This window comes from Oryzias latipes, chromosome 11 (assembly GCF_002234675.1).
Source record: "Oryzias latipes chromosome 11, ASM223467v1".
Taxonomy (NCBI): domain Eukaryota; kingdom Metazoa; phylum Chordata; class Actinopteri; order Beloniformes; family Adrianichthyidae; genus Oryzias; species Oryzias latipes.
In genome coordinates, this window is record NC_019869.2 from 19,117,281 (window position 1) to 19,139,864 (window position 22,584).

The window sequence follows — 22,584 nt, forward strand, 5'->3', positions numbered from 1 at the left end:
GACTCAAAGGCTTGAGCTGCACGTTTGGAGTGAAAAAATTCATAGAAGTGAACTTCTCAGTCCTGGTCCCAGGAACTAAAAATGGCAATAGCTTTGGTAAAACGCTCAAAACAACAAAAAACATCTTCTCTATGAGAAGTTTTTAGGGACATCTTTACTCAAAAGTGTTGAGTGATATAAAAAATAAAGAGACAGACACAGTGCCAGGTAGTACAAACACCAGGTTTGTTTGTCTTAACCCTTGTGCTATCTTAGAGGACCCCACCCTTACATTGACGTGTTCTCCCTACCATGATAAAGGTGGAAAGATTTCATGTAATCCATGGACACCAGTGAAGATCACAAATCATTGAAGAAAAAGGTTCAGAGAACTGTAGTGGGTCTAGATGACCCAACTCCCAATGTTAAAGTGCCGATAGCACAAGGGTTACGAACATGAGGCTTATGAGCAGCTGAACCATCTGATGTTGAAGCAGAACCTGCAGCAGGAGAACATCCATCATGTTGGAATATTCTGACCAACATTGGCAAGTGTAACAGCATCTTGGTGACCTGATGATGCAGTTCCTCCATCTGCTGCGTCTCTCTAAACCAGTGGTACCCTGAGCAGATCCACTTTGTCTGTACAACTTCTGAGGTTAGAAACCAACTGGAAACCTTTTCCTTTCCCAGCTCAAGGAAATAAGTCGTTCAGAAACAGCTGCCCTCTACTGACCATTTGTAAGAATTCAAGAGGAAAATGTTTGCATTGGCTCCAAATCTAACTCGTGGTGAAGAAAAGTTGGGAAAAACAAGCTCAAACACTTATGAACCTGGAAAAAGGGAAAGTGCTAAAAATTATTCATGAAAGAACTTGGCAAGTCACAAATAAAAGAACAAGTACAAACAGGTTTAATATTTAAGGAACACAGTGGCTTCAAAAACAATCACACAGGTTAAAAAAAGGCCCTGAAACCTCCACTGAAATCAAACTATGTAAACAACAATTAAACAGTTTGGCACCACTTGCAACATTTTGATAATCGTTTTTTATGCAGACACACTACTGCTGTTTTGGCACAGAACCTAACTTCATATGTCCTTAAACACAAAGGTGACTTTCTTTTGACTTATTCTAAGAGGAAAAGACTGGACTGGGATTCACTTTTATGAAGAGGTAGATCTCATATTCCTGATGCAGGTGGAGGCAGTCTGAAGCATACAGAGCACAGCTGCAGGGGACAGCCTCTTTCAGGACAGAGTGGGAGGACAGGCCGACCTCATATGATGGCTTTCAACTCCTCGTCGGTCAGCTGATTGACAGTCATAATTTTGGTCAGCTGCTCTGCGTATTTCACCTGGTCCTGCATGAAGTGGGGGATGCGGCTGTTGTCCATCTGAGCCAAGACTCTCAGACGATCCACATCTTCAAATGATACCTAGAACCCGCAGGAGGACAGAGGGGTGACATTTAAGAACTGCATGGTGGAGTGCATGAAGCAACCATTCTTTGTCATGAAAACCTGCATCCTCATCTTAAGCTGAATGAATATCAGAAATAATGTTGTTCTGAAGCTGTTCTATGGAAGAAACTGCAGAAGAGAGGGGTGTGTGGGGGGCATATTGAGCCTTGACGATAACACAGATGATGGCTAATGTAAGAAGTTCTTGCACTGGATCTGCCGGAGCCTATCCCGGCCACTCGTGGGCAAAGGCAGGGTACACCCTGGACCGGTCGCCAGTCTGACGCAGGGCCACAATGACATACCCATACACACTCGCATTCAGACAATTTAGAGTAACCAATGAATCTATGTAGCATGTTTTTGGGTAGTGGAAGGAAGCTGGAGTCCATGGGGAGAACATACAAACTTCACACATTCACTCCTGTTTGTTGAACCAGGGCCCTCTTGCTGCCTGGCAAGAGCGCTAACCCACCGCACCATCGGGAAGCCGACAAGGCTTATAAATTGGACAAAAAATCTGTTTGCTTCATCCGTTTTTAAAAACAGCAGTTAAAAACAAAAAATGTGCTTAGAAATAACGAGTAAAAGATGCTTCACCTTTCCAAGAGCCATCAGCAGAGGGAAGTTAATGTCGTCTCTGTACCTCAGAATCCTTAGAACACCATCCAGGTACACTTGGTCTTTGCTGAAGCATCCTTCAAGGTGAAAAGACATTGAGTGACAGCTGATTTCATGTTACTACAGACTCTTCATTTGGCCTAATGTCTTCAGTCAGTCTCTTGACTTCAGTCTTATGTCCTTATTATGTGTGTGGGATGGTGACCTGGCTGTGCCGTGTCGGTCTGGCCTCTCTTGGCTCGGACACAGTAGTCCCAGCGGGTGCTGGGGTTTTCAACGAAGCGCCCCAGGTCCTGAAAGAGCTGACAGAAGGACATGTGGCTGGCCTGGTAGACGGTGTAATAGAGCATGGCGGCGCGCCACAGGGTGGGGTCTCTCCTGAAGAGGACACTGTGGATGCTAGCCAGGCCCTCCTCCGTTGGGTTCAGAGGTCTCAGGTTAAGCTTCTTCCTCCCTGAGCTGCTGCTCCATGGCTGCTGGCAGTTGTTAAGACTTCGTAAGTAATGAGTTCCTGACAGAAGGAGACCAGAATTAGTCTTGCAGCTGTACTTTCCTTAATACATTTCAATTATTTCGATGAGCTGCATTGTTTATAAATTGTGGAACAAATCATCTGATTGCTGTTTAGCTGCAGGCCCAGAGGAAGCTCACACAGAGGGCTGAGGGGTTTATAGTAAAAGCTTTCATACACACCAATCTCGTGTCTCAGTATGCCCTCCAGCCAGTGCTCTCGTGCACTGGAGACATTAATGTTGAGAGTGTGCCTGCTGTTGACCACGGTCATCGAGGCACGAGACAGCAGGTCATCCGACAGCTGGACGACGATCTGCCAACAGGACGAGAACCAGAGTAACTGTAGAGTGGACTGCGGCTCGTGTGTGTGTGAAAAGACTAGCTCTGAAAGTGAACATTTTGCAGTAAAAATCCTTCAGTCTGAAATGTTCTACAGTAAATACAGTTCGATGCTAACGTCTAAGTCAGCCTAGTTTCTTCTGTTTTTTCTGAAATCAACAGTTTTCAGGGTTTCTGAAGGATAGGCTGCTCTGGGTTTTTTTGTGCAGGCAGATATTCTTCTTTCTTGAAATACATCATTTTTAGGTCAGATTAAAGCAGGGGTCGGGAACCTAAGGCTCGCGAGCCATATATGGCTCTTTTGATGGTCACATGTGGCTCGCAGACAAATCTTTAATTCAAATTTTTTTTCTTCATTAGACCAGTCCTTCTCGTGCGCGATGCGATGGCAGAGGCGCGCAGTAGTAGCGGTGCTTAGAGAGACAAATCTGCGCCAGCACTAGTATAAGTTTAAAATTGTCTATTAATTCACAGAGTTTGTACCACCCGGAAACCTGTGAATTGCCGTGCCTAAAACTGCGCGCTCCCGTCTCTGAGAAAGAGCGCGCAGTTGCGGGGACGGGATGTGTGAGGAAGAAAGCAGAGGGTGGGGGTGAGGTGTTGTGGGGACAGGCAGCAGGTGAATCGCGCAGGGATTGTAAATAGGTAAAACCCACTGCCTGTCACTCACTGCAGCGTGTGAGTGTGTGTTTGGCTCCAGGTCCGCATGTGAGCAGTCTGTCTCACATCTACAAAACATTCATACCAACCTAAGATCACGTTTAAAGTCTCAACGCCTGCATGAAGCAGAAACTCACCACGTAAACCAGACTAGACCATCAGCAAAACTACCACGAGAAATACTCATCATTTATTAGAAACAGCATAACAATGTTATTAAAAAGAATCCACAGACTTATTGTACTTTAAAAAGGTTGAAATTACATCAAATGCACACATTCACTTGTATTTTAGTTTTAAACATATTGTCGCGGACTGACTTGGATGGCTGTTGGGCCGCGTTAAAAGTTCTGGAGTTCATTGACCGCATCAAGCAGAGAGCTGATTGGCTCTCAGTTCTGTCGCTCAGCCTGTTGTTAGGTAGTTTGGACCAATGGGGTTCAGCTATGGGCCGAATAAGGGAAAGGGGAGGGGCTGCAGCGGGAGCAGGGGAATATAAAGTTGGGAGACGCGCTCTCGTCTCGGCGGGAGAGATTCAGGAGTTGCTGAATTAATTGTTCGGCGTTTGTCGCGGTCTGCAGTAACCCGAATAAAGAACCTTAAAAGAGGTTAAGTCTCCGTGCCTCAGTGTGGGAAAGGGACACTACATTATTGTATGGCTCTTTCGAAATTACATTTCAAAATATGTGGCGTTTATGGCTCTCTTGGCCAAAAAGGTTCCCGACCCCTGGATTAAAGGCTTAGGCACCAAACAGGAGGTCAATTTTTGGAGTTAAAAAAAATGAAACTTCAGGTTTAGTTTGGTTTATAGCAAGGTTCTACTGCTCTAAAGACATAAACAAAGAACACATGCACACACACTGTCTGCTACACACACACACCCCACTATTTTCTGTGCTGTGAGGTCAGGTGCGTGCACAGCATGGGTCATGCTCTATTAACACAGAAAAGGTGACATGAATGTACTGAAACTTGACTCTCCTGAAGCAGCGGAAGTTTGAATGACCCGACTTCTCTTTCCGAGCTTCATCCGACAACCCCCGTCCGAGCCTCTAAGCGACTTTGATGAGTTACAAAGTGGCTGGGATAAATCGTAAAGTACAGTATTAGAGGAAGGAATCACGACCTCATCCTCTTACCTCCCCCACACAGCCCTCCGTCTCCATGTACTTCTTGACGTTGTGATAGATGCGGCTCTTGGAGAGGAGGCTGCCCCCGGTCACCTGCTCAAACCTCTCGTAGCTGCCGTAGCGCTTCAAGGCCAGCTCCATGATGTGCACTGCCTGCAGAAGATACGTTTCCAAAACGTTCAAACCCAATCCATGCTCACATGTTCAGCGGATGTCTGATTAAGTTACATCAGCTCAGTTTATGCAGAAACACTTTTTTTGTGTAAAAAAAAGGCTGCTGAAAGTAGTTTATTTAAAAGATTTCTCAACTTTGTGTTAACTATAATCTTTAAGACTTGACGTGGAGTTACAAAAGGCGAGCATCTCTGACCTTCACACAACTGGACTTCACAAAACACTGTTTAAAATCATAATATGCCTATTAGAAGGGGATTGACTGTGGCTTTGCAGAAAAATGCACCAAGTTCTGTTCCACTTAGAAGGAAAGGAATGTGAACCCATTGGTGATTTAGTTTAATACATTTTCAGACAAACCACCTATATGATGTTTTTCATGTCTTGGTTCAGGTAACAAATGACCAGTTCATGTCAGAAAGGTGTGACCCACACATAAGCATTTCACCTGCATGATAATTAAAGACTTACTACTATGAAAATTGTATTTTTGGTGTCTTTAACATGTTCTTGAGGCACATTTCTCATGATGGAGGACTTATAAAGAAGAGATTGAGCTAAAAATGGCATTTCTGAGTATTTCTTTATTCAAATCGTTGGGAATCAGGAGCAGATGAAAAGAAACGCCATATGAAAAAGCTTGTAGTAGTGACGGCATAAAAGACCACTGGGGGTGCTTTTATAATAGATCAAAAGATGATTGGAGTAGGACTTTTAAGACATGGCCTCACTCACCTGTGTCAGGAAGCGATCTGAGGCAACGCTGTGGCGCTCCAGGATGAGTGCAGGAACAGGACTGCTGTACTCAAACTGAGGGTTGCAGCTAAAGGTGGATTTGAAGAACCTCTGCTTCTCCTTCTGAACGTTGGATGGCTTCAGGGCAGCAAAAATGCACAACTTTCTGCCATTTTCTGCCTCCCGAGTGAGCCTTGCTTTTTGCAAAGTTGGGAGTTCTGCACGATTCAAATTATAGATGAGTGTTCTTCTCAGCTTTGGAGCTGCAGGGGGGTTCAAACCCACAGCTCTGCCCACGACTCCCATGTTCTGAGTTGGCTTGAGGAGACCAGAACTGCTGCGTGAGGGCATGATGTTAGTCTGTGCTGAGCTTCTTACAACACTTGGAACTCGTGGCTTCTTCGGAGTCATGGCAAGACGGTTCCTCCTGCACGCTCCAGATGTCTTCTGCTCCTGGAACTGGGACTGCTGCTCCTGATCCTTCTCCTGCTCCTCGGCTTGAAAGAGGTTGCAGCTGTTGGAGCTGGTGCTGAGAAGGCATTTGAGGACAGAGGAAGACATTTTCTCAAGGACCACTTGGCTAGGACTCACTGCCTTCTCAGCATTGAGGATGCTCTGGTTGGACATGTCTGCTTGGGGGCGGTGGAGTCTCTCTGGAGGAGGAAAAACAGATAACAGAAAGGAAATCTGACATGTTCTCCCTTTGGATTCCTGCTCACGTGCAGGATTTTTACAGCCTACTAGACAGACTAATCCTCTTATAGGGACAAAGTTAGACCTGCTCTGATGCTGCAAAAAGGGCTGATGTCACATTTTTTACTGTAGCTCAGCAATAATAATAAACTTTTCAGATGACTCATGCTCTCATCTGACCTAACTGCTCCTAATTGGTTGTGATTTAGTATCAAGATCTTGTCTGGACTAGCTACAAGTTAGTGTGATGTTCAGGACGGGCGGGGGCGGCTCAGTCATGCCTGCTGGTTTAGTTCTGCCTCAGTTGTTATGTCTAAAGAGGTCTTGCAGAAATGACTGAACGCTTATCTGTGGTGGTGCCTTAACACTATCAGCTGTAGGTTTAGTTTGTGCTCGTTTTGAACATTTTCAAACATGCAGTGAAAAATATCAACGCAACCTGTCGTCACATAGCAAAATCTAGCCTTTTCCTCACCTGGTCGGTGCAGGTTGGACATTCATATAATCAGACTTTACTCTGTTTCTGATAACTGCTTCACTTCAGTGTCCTCTCCTCAGCCTTTGGACGGGCTCGTTATCTCCCCCAACCCAAACAAACAACGATGGAGGCTCCTGAACGTCCGATGGAGCTCAACCGAGCCGCCTCTGCAGCTCTGGCTCTAACCTGCCGCTGTTTCCATAAGCAACGGCAGAACGCGATGATCCTGAGGAGGCTCATGGGAAATGAAGTTCATTATGAAGCTCGATACATTTATGGAATTTCTATTCACTGTTTGCCTTTTTGCATCGCCTTTTTTTATGTTTATACTTTTTAAAGTAAATAATAAAAAAAAGCCATTGTCGGCCAACTCTTTACTTTTCCCTGTCAAAATCTCTACGATAAAGTCCCTACTTTGAGAAACTAAATTGTGCCCCCTTGTGGTTGCATTACCCTTTGAAGGATCAGGTCAATGTGAGACAGATTAATTAAATCCATGGTGATCCATTGAGAAACCCTGATAGGCCAGCTCCTCGGTGGGCGTGGCCCATCTGGAAGCATTTTATATCGTTTATAATTCTAATTTCTTTTGTGCTTTTTTGAGGCCAGGTTTTTATTTACAGCATGTCATTTAAATATATATGAATGTTTAAATAAACAAATGAACTTTTTATGATTACTTTTCCAAAACTATTCTTCTCAACAGAGGCAAGGCAAGTTTATTTGTATAGCACAATTTGTACACAAAGCAATTCAAAGTGCTTCCCAGAACAGGAAAATGCATTAAAATAACAATAAATAACAGTGCAAAGACTAAAAACATACACAATCATTATAAAATGTAATTTAAAAGAAAGGAAAGAGAAGAGAATATGAAAAGGGGTGTCGATATGGACCCTTCAATTATATACACGGCTAAACAGGAATGTTTTGAGTATAGATTTGAACCTTAACACAGTCGAGGTCTAACAACCTCAGGGAGACTGTTCCAGCTTTTAGCTACGTAAGATTGAGATGCTGATTCCCCCTGTTTGGTCCTGACTCGGGCACCTGCAGGAAGCCGGTTCCTGAGGTCCACAGATTCCTAGAAGGTTCATATGGCACTAACATGTCAGAGATGTACTTTGGTGCAAGGCCATGAAGAGACTTGTAAACAAGCAGAGCTGCTTTAAAGTCTATTCTTTGAGCTACAGGGAGCCAGTCCAGAGACCTTAGCACAGGACTGATGAGATGGTACTTCCACAAGATATAATTTTAACAAAAATTTTCAATCAAGACAATTTTTTTAAACAAAAAGAATAATATACAACATTGTATGTGTGAGGATTCTCAGTCATGCTGGTTATGTTATTGTAGGGTACTAGGTTTGTTTTGTTTTTTGCCAGAGCAACTGGACTGATTGTTTGTTGCGGGGAATTTGTCAATGCAATTACATATTTTATTTTTGTAACTGGACCTATAACTCCCCCTCCAATGAGCTGGAAGTCTCTGGCGTTTGGTTGTGACAGCTTTCATTCTTCGTTTTATCTTCTTTTTTATGTTTACCTCACCAGTGATTGGCTGATTAACCGGTTCTCCTTAGATCGGCGCTGTGATTGGTCTTGAAGCGCGCCTCAACAGTCGGCGCCTGCGCAGTGACTGCAGCGCTGAAATTCAAATTTTAACAGACGTCGTTTTGAGCAGAAGAGCAACAGGGAAGAGAGACGCTTGGGAACGTGGTCATAGTCCTCCTCGCAGGCAGAGTGCTTCTGCACAAGATTTCTACTGAAAAATACTTAGTTTGAAAGAAAAAAAAAACATCGTATCAAGTGGGTTTAACTGCCAAAAATGGACCCGTTTACCGAGGTGAGTTAAGCTAGCAACCTACTTATCTTCGTAACTCAACATTATGCTAAGTAGTTTTCTGCCCTCCCTTTCCATTTTTTAAGATAATATTCCCCGCTTATGTCAAATTAACATGGGGAAATGTTCGTTTCTAAATAAGAAAGCAGATTCGGGAAAAATGGCTGACATACATAGTCGTGGTTGGTTAGTCTCCCAGGTCAGTTCCTTTATTAACTACTGCCTGTTATCTAAAATTGTCAGATAAATGTGGATTCAATGGAAGTACATATATGGATGGAGCAGTGTGAAATTACAGCACAGCGTGGAGGAGGACTGTCTCAGCTCTCGTGGAACTGGCCTAGAGACTTTGGCATTTCAAACCTTAGTTAGGCGCGGCTCATTCCTGAAGAATGCTGCTGCGGGTGAAGTCAGCTTTTCCACCCCGCTTAAGTTAGAGGAACTGTGCTGTGGTGGTGGGGGGGTTGGCTCTCAGAAGGAGGAATGTGTTGGAGCTTGCACAGTCAATCAGACTGTGGCAGGCTGGTGGGGAGGAGAAGGAGAGAAAAAAAAACCAACAGCATCTCCTCTGTATGCAGTGACAGTTAGTCTGTTCACATAACTGCTTCCTCAGTTGAGCATATTTATTTACAGGGCTTCATAGTTCTCATCATTGGTTATAGCTGTAATAATCCGATTTGATGACTTTACGGGCAATTTAGAAGTCTGAATAATCAAAAAACACAATCATTCATTTTCCTCCTAACATTTAAAACAATTAATTTCTTTCTGGTCAAAACTCTGCATCAGCTTTTTCTTCTTTTTTATGAATGAGGATGTTTATAATCAGATAGTTTTAATTCAGCTCAGTTTTAGTTGATTAGCCCAAATTCACAACAGTCGTCTCAATGGGCTTCGTACCGGTAATTGTAAAGTGAACATACAATCAAAAGGATCATAAATGCATAGAATTCAATAGGAGAATAGTAAACTTTAACTAAACAGACTAAACTAAACTGGGCATCCCTGCCCTCAGACCCTCCTTCGCGATAAGGAAATCAGACGTTTAGGGAGAATCCTGTATTTTTACAGCGTGTCCTCCAACTGTGTTTGGTGGTGTTGTTAATAAAAACAGGGCTTTGTTATGATCTGTGGTTTCTAACCGGCAGCCATATAGGCATCAATGGCAGCAATTAAAAACCTTTTTAAGGATTAAATTCAGATTTATATGTTTTTTTAGCCAGTATTTGTCATGAAACGCTCTCTTGTCCTGTCACTGCTCCTCCTACACAGATCTTCTTATGGTTCTGGTCTGTGGATCTTTACTGCAGTTAGGATGACAGGAACAGATTTTCTCACTATAAGCTTATGAATGATGATCTGCCAAACAGAAACTGCTGGAGCGAACTCGAGCTCGCAGGGAGAACCTGCAGAAAAAACTGGCAGAGAGGCCAACTGCTGCCAGCAGACAGATGGTCAAAAGGCCTAGGGAGCCTCTGACGGACACGAACAGCATCATCAGCGACGCCGTTCCTGAAAAAGGTATGAATGTTTTTTGGAAGAAGCATCAAATATGAGCAAACAGGCTGTTGCCTGTTTGCTCATATTTTCCATCTTTTACCTTCTAGTGGTGCAGGCTTTTTCCAAGCCCTCCCCTTCAAAGCGAAGGTACTCTGAAGAAAATGCTCAACCTTCAGCTAATGAGGAGAATCGAGAGCCTGTGGTTCCACGAGCTGGAGCTCCTGAGCTCCCAGATCCTCCCACAGACAAGAAACCCCCATTAGGTCCTGCTGGGGTTCGGTATTCCCTGGAGAAGGCTGCCGCTCGCCCTGCTGTCCAGTCTGAGCCTCTGGGGAAGCCAGAGTCAGAGAAGATGGTTGCTCCTCCTGGTCCTGAACTTTTAAGCAGAGATGCTGAGATGGAGGCTACAGTTTCAGTTCAACAAAGAATGGAGGAAGCTGCAGCTCCCAGTGGAGGCATGAAATCCCGACTGCAGAAGCTGGCGGAGCAGAGGAAGTGTTGGGATGGTGAGGATGCTCTCAGATTTTGCTGAAATCCCTCAAACCTCCTTTTTATTTCTCCAATCTTGGTGTTTTGATAGGATAGTCAATTTTTCTAAATGTCTTAGTACTGTTACTCAGACCACTACATTTATAGGTATTGCACAGGAAGACTGCACGCCTGTCTTGCTGTTGAAGAGGGATGCTGAAGTGTCTTCGCCTGCTGCTCCAGCCTCCTCCTCTGAAATGGCTGTGGGGCGGAGGGGCAGGTTGGCCAACCTGGCGGCCACCATCGGATCCTGGGAAGATGATCTGAGCCACGTCAACATCCCCAGAGAAAAGCCTGCTGCAGTGAACCCCAGCAAACCAAACGCTGCCGGGAACCCCAGCAAACCAAACGCTGCCGGGAACCCCAGCAAACCAAACGCTGCCGGGAACCCCAGCAAACCAAACGCTGCCGGGAACCCCAGCAAACCAGACGCTGCCGGGAACCCCAGCAAACCAAACGCTGCCGTGTACCCCAGCAAACCAAACGCTGCCGGGAACCCCAGCAAACCAGACGCTGCCGGGAACCCCAGCAAACCAGACGCTGCCGTGTACCCCAGCAAACCAACCGCTGCCGGGAGCCCCAGCAAACCAACCGCTGCCGGGAACCCCAGCAAACCAACCGCTGCCGGGAGCCCCAGCAAACCAACCGCTGCCGTTTACCTCAGCAAACCAACCCCTGTTGGGAACCTCACAGAGAAGTCCATCTTCAAGCAGGTAGTAGTTCAATTTATACCAAGCTAAAAATGAAACATTTTGTCTGAACTGAGGAAAATAAACTGTGTATGAGGCAGGGATCTTGCTATTGCCATAACCCAGAGAAGTGAACCGTTTTGAATGGAAGTCTGAGTGAATCCAAACTTCCTAGAGTCTCATTATCCAGGGGTTCTTCTCAACTGTTAAAGCTGCAGCTTCACTTAAAACAAAACTGTAAAAACTAAAGCTTTCCCACTAAGACATAAGGACAATGGAGGACAGCTAGTGGTTATTTATCTGAAAGGTAATTGGGGAAAAACATCCACATGAGTGTACAATACCAAGTAAGAGGCCACTTTTCAAACGTCAGCACACAAAGAGTACTACTCCCCAATTTCCGTTTAAACACAACAAACCTTTTAATAAACAGATTTGAACCATTCCTCCATGGTGGCATCGGTAGTGAAGCCAATGCTGTTATTTAAACTCCAAAAAAGACTTTGATTTGAACATAAAGTGAAGCATCTTTTCCACATGATGAATTGTTCCAGTTCTGTCCCAATTTAAGTCTGTTGGCTTGTTGGTAAAAGACTATTCAGACAGATGTTTTCACTGCAGCGGTGCGACCCTGAGGGAAAGGACTCTGGAACCAAGAACCCTGTTGGTACAGGGTTGAATCAACATTTTTAGATTAAACTATATAGAAAATTCTGGTTGGTAAATGAAGCAAGGTTTCAAATAAACAAACCTCTTAAAGACGACCCCCTTAAAAGAGGTTGGGGACCATGAAGTCACGTGGACTCACAGAAGCACAGTTCTCTTCGATGTAAATGCTGCCTTTCATACAGCAGATCACTGCATTTAATAGCTGCTGTTCTCTTCTGGTTGTATTCCCATCTTTCAGATGGTGATTTTTGTTGTCTTTGTAGGTTTTGGTGCATGCTCTTCGGGAATCCATGTGTGGGATCGATTTGGGCCCCACGTCTTTCAACTGTATACACTTATATTTGTGTCTTCTTTTAAAAAAAAAAGGGTAGCAGCTGTTTTTTTAATGTTTATTTATTTATTTTTATTTTCATGTTGCCGTTGATTCAACCAGGAAGTTTATTTTTCACATTTGCCACTTGGGGGTGTCTGCGCAAGTACGACACCAGCTTTTCTGATGATTACAGATTTTTCCCGACAATCCCGCTCTGCGTTCTATTGATCTTTATTTAGCCGCAGGGTCATGGAAGGAAGAAAATGTTTTACAGCACTACAAGGGCATGTCTGATATTCTAAGTTTCAGCTCTAAAGACAAGAGGGAGATCCAAACCGTACACTTTCTCTTTGAGAAAATCTGCTTGGTGTCATTCCATATGTTGGACTGCATTCACACTGCAGGCTATTGTGACACAAATCTGATGATTTTTTTTGTGAACTAACCTTTTTCAGATGATGAAAGCAAGTGAGGCTCAAATTGAACTTTTTAAAATTCTCCTGAAATGTGCTCATAGGTTGGGGTTGTTCTTAACCCTTTTCAATTTGAAAATTCTCTTGCTTCCATCTTGGAAAATTGTGTGCATTATTCTGAGCATGTGCAGCTCAGTGCAGGCATGTCACCTCAAGTCAGGTTTAAGTGAGGGGGGGGGGGGGGGGGGATTCCTCCAAATTCTTGTGATTGTTCAATTAGAGCTGCATTGTGAACGCAGCCTTAGAAATGCACTGTATGGAGTTTTTGGATGTTCTCAAGACAACAAAGAGCTATTTGTCATTTCAGGGGGTTGTTCAGTCTCCAGTCAAGTCCAGTCAAATGGTTCCTCCAAATCTTCAGAAGGCAGACTTCCCTCCACCAAAACCTGCACTTCAGTCGGCACAAAGTCCTCTGAAGAGCTCTAACCAGGGAGCAGCCTCCACATCAACCACACAAAATGGCTGTTCCTCCTCAGCATCAGTACCACAGAGCCCCTCCAGAGGTCTCAACACCTACACTCCCCAAAAGCCTGAGCTTCACGACAAACCCTCTTTTTCTAGCTCAACAGCACAGCAGAAGAAGGTTCCTGCTGGAACTCCTGGTGAGTGAAAGCAGCTCCGTGAGCGTTCAGGTGTCTTGTTGTGGAAGGATAAGCTGAATTCCTGTCTTTTGATGCTCAAAGGTGTGAAGTCTTTCCTGGAGCGCTTTGGCGAAAAATGCCAGGAGCGTGTGCTTCAGACCACTCCAGCCAGAGTTCCACTTCAGCCCCGGGCTCCTGCTGGACCGCCATCAACCTCACCAAACACCAGACTGCTCCAGGAGAAACTCATGGCTGCTCAGAGCGCTAGCACAGCTACGGCCGACCTCACCATGCGGCAGAAACTGGTGGGTTTGCGGCAGAGCCTGACAAAAGGTTGAAAAATCTGATCTGAGCTCATGTATGAAAGTGATGGTCTGTGCTTTCAGGAGAGAGAGTCTGAGCTGGCTCAGATTCGCAGTCGCTTCCAGAAGGGGAACAGCATTTGCAAGAGTGAAAAAGAAACCGAGACATCCATCAAGGTTGGTGGTGGACCTTCTCAGAGCTAGAACGGACCAGCTGAGCGTCAGCCAGCAGTAAAGTCCAGTTTGCATGTAGGTTTAGCTTGCTGACAGAACTCTGCTCTTCAGGAGCCAGATCAGCGTTTGGAGAGTGACGCCACTGCAGTGCAGCCTCAGGATGAACCCAGAGGCCTGACCAATGAGGAGCAACAATCCCCACTGCGCATCTCTCCAGGTACTTTATCACCCTGAGGCAGCTTTACTGGTCAATCCAGGTGTTTGAGCGGGATTTCCAAAAGTAACCTTAGATACTGTTGGGTTCTTGAGACTCTAGGAGGGGATTATGTTTTTTATTATCACTTTAATTGATCAGAAAAAAGATCCTGATGTGATGTGCGATTGTCAGCTGATGGTCGTTGAGGCTGAGAGAGCCAGCCGCCATGATCCAGTGATGAAAGTCTTCCGGGAATTCCCGGAAATCCGGGTTTTTGAGCAAACCGAACGTACTTTCCGGGAAATAAAGACCTGATCTCTACGGACAAATCGCTTTCCGGATTAGAAAATGGTCTGAAATCAGCTAATTTTAGCTTTATTTTCTATATTTCTCCGCAGATCGCTTCCTCTATGGTCGTGGCCATCTTTCGTCTTCCCGGCCTAATTGACCAATGACGGGACGTTTTAGTTGCTTTCGGATGCGTCGACGGGTCTGATTGGCTCTGTCTGCACCACGTGGTCAGCGTGACTTGCTTCCCTAGAGACCAAAACTGGCTGACCCACGCTAAACTTTCACAAACACATCTGAAGAGTTTGCGATCAAATTTGTGTTAAAATAATGGCAGGCATCGTCATTATTGAGCGTGGTCACGACCTCAGTTGTGAGAAGACGATAAAAAACAAATTGAAGTGGTCTTGGCTGGAAAAAAAAAAAAGATTTTTAAGGTAGTGTAGGTCAAATACTTTTTTGTGTAAAATAATCTCAAAACCACATTTTGAAATAATTTCAATTTTAGTTTTGAGTTTCAGTTTTTATTTTGAATACATTTCTCTATCTAATTTATTTGCATTTCCTAATTACCATGATTTAGTTCAGTATAGTTAACATTAATTATAAGTATTTGATGGTTTGGACCCGCACTCCCTTAAAAAATAATGTTTACAATGTTTAGTTTAGTTTGTATGTTTGTTTTGATATTTCCCAGATTACTTAGTATTGGTGTTAAAGAATTGATGTATTATGTTATAGAATTATAGTTTAAAGCAGATCCCATATTTTGATGTAATTATAGTTTGAGAAAACAGTGCAAGTGGATGTTGTACATCAGTCATTTCTAAAGCAGAAATAATGTATAAATAACTGAGGTATTTTCATAGAATATCATAGTTACTGGTGTTCTTTTTGCCATTTGGGGCTTTGATGTTACTATATTTTAGCAATTGTATGTTTTGCAGCTTTAAGGAAAAGCGTAGATTGTAGGATTGTGTTACTTTGAGCAATTTTCCAAATTCTTTTTTAGGACCAGCAAGTCCTTAATGGAGAGTCAAACTAGGGGTTTGAATGACAAATCATGATGCTCCAATTAGTCTTAGTTTCTTGATAAAGAAGTGAATAACTAGCTGCCAGAATGCACCAGAATGCATCTAAGACCACGTATTTTTCCAAAATTTCGCTCTGTGCCCGCCATATCGCTCAAAGAAAAGTTCAGGGATTTTTTCCTTGCCTGACTTTCATCACTGATGATCATTGTCAATAGATCCTAGTGTTTAATGTATGAAAGCCTTTTAGAATTACTGACTTGGACCAATGAAAGCACAATGATTGATCTAACAGGTGTGTCTACAGCAGGTCCTGCATTGATGGTCAGCCCCCCAGCCTCAGCATCCAGCCCCCTGAAACATGTCAGCAAATCTGTAGAGAAGAAGAGTGATGAAACTCCAGAGGAGGAAGAGGAGGTGATTAAGGAGACCGAGATGAACGTGGACCAGTCCATCAACTCTGCAGTCATCAACGAACTCTTTGATGGGGTGTTGGAGCAGAGTGACGACAGAGATGAAGAGGAGGAGGAGGAAGATGCTTTAAATATCTCCTCTATGTCCCTCTTCATCCCCCTGACAGAGACTGTAACGTCTGTGGTGAAGAGTCCGGAGGGTAAAGTCATGGTATGACCCTGCCTGCCTGTCTGTCTGTGTGTGTGTGTGTGTGTGTGTGTGTGTGTGTGTGTGTGTGTGTGTGTGTGTGTGTGTGTGTAAAGAACAGCTGCGCAGCATTGTCTTCATCTCTGCATGCAGACGTCCACTCCAGCCAACTCTTTCCTGGTGAAGAACAACCCCCCAGAGAACCTTTCCAAACCCAGCAAGTTCCAGAGAGGAGGCGCCAAACCGACGGCCTCCTCTGGCTGCGCCGACCCTTCAGACGAAGATCTCAAACTGCCTTACAGGTGAGATTTGCCGCTTCGTGTCCACGCTCTCCTTCAGATGGAGGCTTTTCAACGCTCCGCTTTTGTCTCCATCAGCATTGACGCCTACAGGTCCACCAGGGTGAAGGAGGCGGAGAGGCCGCATGTCAAGCAGGTGATCGTTAGGAAGGAGGATGTTACTGAGAGAGCTGACGAGCCTCGAGGGTCCACTGCCTTCAGCATCAGGCAGAAGATGAAGGTCTGACACCTCAGGCGACTGGTTAACCTTTTCGAGCTGCTATTAAAACAACCTGAAGGTTTCCTGCTGTGAAGCTGCAGCTAAAGATCAATCGCAGATCAAGCTGATGCTGGTGGGCGGGGTCAAGCCGTTCCAACCAAACTAGGTCTTCCTGTTCAAATCTGAGCTGGGTGGATGTTTTCACTGAGGTTTCTCCTCTATCTCACCTGTCCTCTGTAGATCCTGACCAGTGAGATGAACCTTCAGCAGACGGTGATCCACCAGGCCAGCCAGGCCCTAAACTGCTGCACCGATGAGGAGCACGGCAAAGGATCGCAGGTGGAGGCCGAAGCTGAGAGGCTGCTCCTGGTAGCCAGTGAGTTCCTCTGACCCAACTGTGCTTACATGGACCCAGCTGACGGATCTTCTGCACCGTCTTCAGAGCTGGTCACCAAGAAACTACATATAAGAGAAAAAAACTGAGTTCCTTGATGATCCAGCAGCTGGTTGATGCCCCCCCTTCATCTGATGATTCAGGAGGAACATTATTTTTTAGCTTATGAAAATTATGAAGGTCCACCATTTAGGTCAGACTAAAGTTTGGACTTCAGATTCCTGCAGCTTCTTCTTGTTGGTCTGCTCTAGAGGTTTTTCAGGAAAGCTCAGGACTGTCAGCTGAACGTTGTCTTGCTGATTGTGCTTCTTAGCGGAGAAGAGGGAGGCCTTGAAGGCAGAGCTGGAACGTCTCAAAGGAGACCCAACAGGACAGAAGAAAGCTTCTGGAGCTCCAGAACCGAGCCTCATGTCCGCCTCCAAGGGCTCCATCACCCTGCAGGAGCTGCGGCTCCCCCTGAAGGCCGACTTTGTTTGCTCCACTGCTAACAGACCAGGTATGGGAAGGGATCTGAAGGTTCCCTGAGCTTTCATGAGGCTCATGTCGTCATGATGTTCTTCTTGCTTGTTTTGATGGTCCAGAATCCACAAAACACTCCTTCTTCATCCTGATCCGTGCTGGGGCAGAAGACTCTGTGGCCACTCCTCTGGCTAGCACGCACCGCGGCCTCAGTGGAGACACACTCACCTTCCCCACCAAGTTCAGCATGTAAGTGTGGGGCCGCTGACCTTTCACCTGTACACGCTCAAACCGCTCCTCCGCCGACCATGAACTCTTCTGCTTTCAGATCTGACGTCAGCAGCGACTTTCACATCCAGCTGCAGGTCTACTGTTTGGTGAGAGGCTCTCTGTGGACAAAATCTTTGTCTCAAGGATGAAAGGTTTTGTGTCAGACTGTGCAGAAAATTCTCTGGTTCTCCCTGCAGGTCCAGAAACATGAAGTCTGCAGTGAGAAGAAGAAGAAACCCAGCAAGTCTAAGGTGACTAAGCAGTTCTGTTTCTGACCCGGCATAGGTTCTGTTGTCATCTTTGAAAGTTTGGTCATGTGTGTCCGCCCAGATGATGTGGAGGCAGGTTCATGAGGCCCACAGTTTGTGTTTGTCGGTACGAACAGTTTGTTTCTGCTCCTCACCGGTGGCTCAGTGTGCTGGTTTGAAACGGGTCACTCCTGGGAATCTGTCTGTGCACTCCTGGAAAAACAATGAAGACTAGAGTCATGTTGTGCACGTGTGTGTATCTGTCAATCATATTTTCCCTCTTTAACTTTTGCTGCCCTCCTCTCTCAGGCCATCACTCCAAAGAGGTTCCTCGCCATCACAGTGAGTTTTTCCGTTTTCCTCACGGCTTTAAAAAGTTTCTACTTTCCATCTGCTAATCTGTTCATCTGACCTTCTCTTACAGAAGAGCGCGCACACCCCAGGTACGTGCACGGATGAGCCTGAGCTTCTGGGTCACACGTCTCTAAAAGATTTTAGATAAAGAGAAGCATGTTAACATGGTCAAACTTTAAATCTGCTTAAAGCAAAATTATTTAAATAAGTTTAACCAGTATGAGAAAACGGAAAGGGATTAATGCAAAAACCTAAAAATGACAGAAGCTGTCAAGTTTTTGTATAATCCAAAAATCAGTTGAAGTTTTAAAATTTCTGCTAGAACTGCTTAAAATGACTGGATCAATGCTTCAATCAATGTTTTTAAATTAAAGATGACCAAAAACGGCTAATAGATTGACATTTGCATGAAGCCTCAAGAATAGTATTTCTTTTATGAATTGGCTTTGAAAGGTTGTAAGTAACTATTTGAATTTTTGTATAATTTATGGAATAGGTGAAAAAAGCAGATAAATGAAAAAGCAAAACATCTGCTGTTTTATCAACTCTGAACAATGTTTGAACCATCGCTGAAGATCTCAGCTCTGACGGATTTCAAGTTTGCCCGTCTTTATGAGCATGAAAAAAGGGGAGACGTGAAAAATGTTGACAAGAATCTGCAGAAGGTAATCGTTTTCATACCAGAAGCAGCAGGAAGGTTTCAAACCAGCAGAGGAAACTTCAGAAGATCAGAGTTCGAATGTCTGACTAAACTGCTGGGACTTCCTCCTTGAGTTAACAAAAGCGGTTTCTAGATGGAACCTGCTGAGAACCAGAATAACGGATCGTTTTGTGTCTGCAGTCATGGCGAGTCCTGGAGGCCCAAACGCGGTCCGCACCAGCAACTTTGTCATGGTGGGATCACACACGCTCACCCTGTCCTCCATCGGTAAAAACAAGTTTCCTTTGGAGAAGGTACGGATGCTGTGCTTCAGGGGTCTGGACTCTGTTGATTCTGCTGTTCTCAGATCACACTGTATTCCTTGGAGCTTCTCATGACTGTACTTTTGCTGATAGGTTTCCTTCCTGTGCCCCCTGGAGGGACATGTCTACCTGAAACTGCACTGTGAAGTTGGCTCCAAGGTGGAGGAAAAGGGCTTTCTGGTAAGCCGGCGATCACCGAAACCTTCTGCAGTCTCGGCTCAGGTGGAGTCTGACCATCTCTGCTTTTGTGCTCTGTCCCTGCAAAGACCATGTTTGAAGACGTGAGTGGGTTCGGAGCCTGGCACAGGAGGTGGTGCGTGCTGTCGGGGTACTGCATCTCCTACTGGACGTACCCGGATGACGAAAAGAGAAAGGTGAGCCGCCAACCCCTCCCATCATGTTCTTCAGCTCTTTCTGGGGTTCTGAGACGTCTGTCTGAACCGGTTTAACTGGATGATTAAATGGAGGCGGGGCTAAAAAAGAACTGTCTGCAGTAAATCCAAGCACAGAAGTTGGATAGGGGTGTTATAGGGTCAGGAGATCTCAGGAGACTGCATGCTCATAAGGACATAAAAAGCAAGAGCAGGTGAAAGGTCAAATCAAAAAAGGATGGAGATGATTGAGGGCGTTTTTTTGTCTCTTCAGAACCCCATTGGCCGCATCAACCTTACCAGCTGCACCAGCAAGAAGGTGGAACCGGCCAACAGGGAGTTCTGCGCCAGGCCCAACACCTTTGAGCTGGTCACGGTGCGGCCGCAGAGAGAGGGCGACAAGGAGACGCTCGTCAGTCAGTGCACGGACGCCCTGTGTGTCACCACGTAAGTTGCAGCTGCTGCGGGCCCTCACCCTGCGGCCGCCTCCAAACCTCACCCTGCTGTCTGTTTGCAGGAACTGGCTGAGTGCCGACACCAAGGAGGAGAGGAATCTGTGGATGAAGAAGCTCAACCACATCCTGCTGGACCTGCGCACGTGGCAGCCGGACGCCTGTCACGGGCCGCAGTGACCACCGCCGCCGCCGCCCCACCTGTGTTTCGGAGTGTCTACATTTTCTGAGTGCAATACATAAAAAAAAACTAACTTTTTGAATAATCGCTCCATGCATCCGAAGGGAGGGAAAAAAGCCATGAGACATTTTGTCGGAGCAGAGCTTTGGCACTTTTACACAGAAGCTTGGTTTGCAAACGCTTGTGCTTCACACTGCATTTTTATTCCAAGGCTAATATTGTGTTTTCTTTGAATATGAGACGTGGCTCATTATTGTTGAATTAATCTAAAAGTTTTTTTCTCCTGCTGGACTAAAGCAGCAGGAAGAACACTTTCTACTTTATATTTTAGCTGTTACAGCTTACGAACGTCTGATTCGAGCAGAGGCTTCTGCTTCTCCAACCCTGCGCTGTACCTGCTGCAGCTTAATTCATGTCTTTATAGTTGTTTTACTGACATGTTGTGCATGTTTCTGTGTGTTTCCTGCAACCGCACAGAGGATGAGCAGACTTTCGGACCACAGTTCTGTGGAGAAACTCCTGCTCTGATGGTTCAAGTGCTGAGTCTAATTCAGGTCCTGGAGCAGACTGCAGGGTTTATGATGATAAAAAAAACTGAGTTTTTTTCACCATGTTGAGCATCAATACAGTTCTTAAAAAATTAAGTCTCCTTTAATTTGTTTTATTTAATGAGTCTCTGTGCTGGTCCTGTGACCAGATTTAGTCACACAAGGTTCTGATACTAAAGAGTATGAGTGTAGGAAAATATCCATTTAATGAAATATCATAATACTTCATTTGGTGATTCCTTTCAATTTAAAATGCTGCCAAGATGATAATTACAAGCAAACATGTAGTTCAGTGTCTGACTTTTCACTAAAAAACCCCACTGCTAGTTGGCAGTTGGTGTAGTCTTACGGGTCTGATTCAGACTCTGATTTCTGTAGAGTTCTGCTGCATCAGAGGAAACAGAACCCACTCCTGCAACGAAGAACCCTACAAAGCTGCCCGACTAGCATTTACTTCAAATAAATTCACATGAATTCTGCACAAGTTTATCAGGTCAGGGCTTGGACCTCATGTTCTACATCAGTCCAACTCATTTTCACTGAGGGCCACATCAGCATAGTGTCTGTCCTCAAAGGGCCAGATATAACTTATACATGTAACGAAATGTCATGAAAGGTAAATGTAACTACTCCTTAATGTTAAATTATTTATTATAACTTTTTAAATTGACAATGACAGTAACAAATGTTTGCTTGTAACTCTAGTAGTTACTCCCTTTAAATTTGATTCTTTCAGTCAAGTTTATATGGACAGTGTTTAAATCCTAATGTTTAGTTGCCCAATCCTTGTTTAGTCATATGAAGAAAGGGCACAGTTCCTCCTGTTTTAAAGGTTTTAGATAAAAGATTCAATGTCTTTCCATGGGCGTGTTTTTGTCCAAATATTTAAAGTTCGCCTCCTTCCTTGGACCCCAGCTTAACCCTTGTGCTATCTTAGATGACCCCACCCTTACATTGATGTTATTCCCACTAGGGTTGTGCCGATGGACGATATCATCGTCCATCGTGATGGGTGACTGACATCCCGATGGAGAGACCACCATCGTGATGCCACGCCCCCGCCACGTTGCGCGTCGACACCATAAGCCGCGGTTACATGTACAAAATATCTTGATGGGATCAATGGTCGGATTGGAATCCAACCGTGTACATGGGCCCAGAAAAATGTTTTCAGAATATAAAAACGTTCACTAAGGTCACAATTTCGGTCGGAATAAATCATTCGCACATGCGCAGTATTCGCACATGCGCAGTTTGAAAACCGGAAGGGGATACAACTTCCGCCGAGCGGCTTTTTTTCCAAACTTTATTGGATGTAACAATTCAATACAAAACGATAACAGCACCGAGCGGCTATATATATTGACATGTCAGCTCGGTAAAATACGAGATGATCTTCTAAACGTGCTTTTAATAATGTTACGGTTATTATCAAACACCTGTTCGCTCATCATTTGAATTTTAATCCGTGTGGTCAGTGCTTTTTCTGAACGGAGCCAGGATTAGCAGTATGCTAACACGGGCTAACAACATTAGCTTTGGGTGGCGCTGCACGTACACGTGTAAGAATAACATCAGCCTTTATTTAGTCGGGACACAACTGGAAACACAAATCCACCTGATTGTTTGAATGTTTTCTAAGGACTGAGCGACATTTCTGCTTTGATGCTCAAACCGCTGTGTGTGCTGACGATCCGAGCTGTGCTCAGACACACTTTTAGACCCGGTTCTGAGTTCGGTTACTTGTACCCCTAGAGCTGCAGGACGGATCGCAGTCTTAAATCTCCCACACATACCGCTCATGTACCCCCCCCCCCCCTTCCCATCAAACACAAAGCTTTAAGTCCGCGCTCCGCCGGTCCACTTCACTAATTA

The 22,584-nt window shown here is 44.9% G+C and overlaps 2 protein-coding genes across 6 annotated transcripts; one reads left to right on the forward strand and one right to left on the reverse strand.

Annotated features, from left to right (window-relative positions):
• Positions 1 to 868: 868 nt before the first annotated feature.
• On the reverse strand, positions 869 to 7,089 carry kiaa0895 (KIAA0895 ortholog). The gene is made up of 7 exons (XM_004074112.4): positions 6,783 to 7,089; positions 5,615 to 6,267; positions 4,715 to 4,858; positions 2,757 to 2,889; positions 2,269 to 2,574; positions 2,043 to 2,140; positions 869 to 1,418 (listed from the first exon to the last, which is right to left on the reverse strand). Exons 1-7 carry the CDS (start codon positions 6,802 to 6,804, stop codon positions 1,260 to 1,262), a joined length of 1,515 nt encoding a protein of 504 aa, XP_004074160.1. The 5' UTR covers positions 6,805 to 7,089; the 3' UTR covers positions 869 to 1,259.
• A 1,319-nt stretch (positions 7,090 to 8,408) lies between these two features.
• anln (anillin actin binding protein) lies at positions 8,409 to 20,805 on the forward strand. 5 transcript variants are annotated; one of them, XM_011481085.3, is made up of 24 exons: positions 8,409 to 8,630; positions 9,998 to 10,148; positions 10,235 to 10,633; positions 10,764 to 11,368; positions 13,107 to 13,401; positions 13,483 to 13,685; positions 13,767 to 13,859; positions 13,968 to 14,073; positions 15,679 to 15,995; positions 16,125 to 16,273; positions 16,349 to 16,490; positions 16,710 to 16,845; positions 17,177 to 17,359; positions 17,445 to 17,571; positions 17,651 to 17,699; positions 17,790 to 17,843; positions 17,923 to 17,967; positions 18,150 to 18,182; positions 18,265 to 18,283; positions 19,036 to 19,148; positions 19,251 to 19,337; positions 19,424 to 19,531; positions 19,803 to 19,975; positions 20,046 to 20,805. In XM_011481085.3, the coding sequence occupies exons 1-24, from the start codon at positions 8,613 to 8,615 to the stop codon at positions 20,158 to 20,160; spliced, it is 3,720 nt and encodes a 1,239-aa protein (XP_011479387.1). In that variant the 5' UTR covers positions 8,409 to 8,612; the 3' UTR covers positions 20,161 to 20,805. The 5 variants fall into 5 exon arrangements, with proteins under 5 accessions (XP_011479387.1, XP_023815771.1, XP_011479388.1 ...); XM_023960003.1 differs by having other exon boundaries at positions 18,268 to 18,283; XM_011481086.3 differs by having other exon boundaries at positions 15,682 to 15,995.
• Positions 20,806 to 22,584: the final 1,779 nt, after the last annotated feature.

What these genes read in the sequence shown, in the direction of transcription:
- kiaa0895 (XM_004074112.4), bottom strand. Translation starts at nt 6,804, where the DNA reads ATGTCCAACCTGCACCGACCAG. An exon ending in CAGATCGCTTCCTGACACAG is followed by an intron (nt 4,859 to 5,614) that starts GTGAGTGAGGCC and finishes TATCTTCTGCAG; the next exon opens with GCAGTGCACATCATGGAGCT. An exon ending in CGGAGGGCTGTGTGGGGGAG is followed by an intron (nt 2,890 to 4,714) that starts GTAAGAGGATGA and finishes TCCTGTTGGCAG; the next exon opens with ATCGTCGTCCAGCTGTCGGA.
- anln (XM_011481085.3), top strand. An exon ending in GGTTCCTGCTGGAACTCCTG is followed by an intron (nt 13,402 to 13,482) that starts GTGAGTGAAAGC and finishes TGATGCTCAAAG; the next exon opens with GTGTGAAGTCTTTCCTGGAG. An exon ending in TCACCATGCGGCAGAAACTG is followed by an intron (nt 13,686 to 13,766) that starts GTGGGTTTGCGG and finishes CTGTGCTTTCAG; the next exon opens with GAGAGAGAGTCTGAGCTGGC.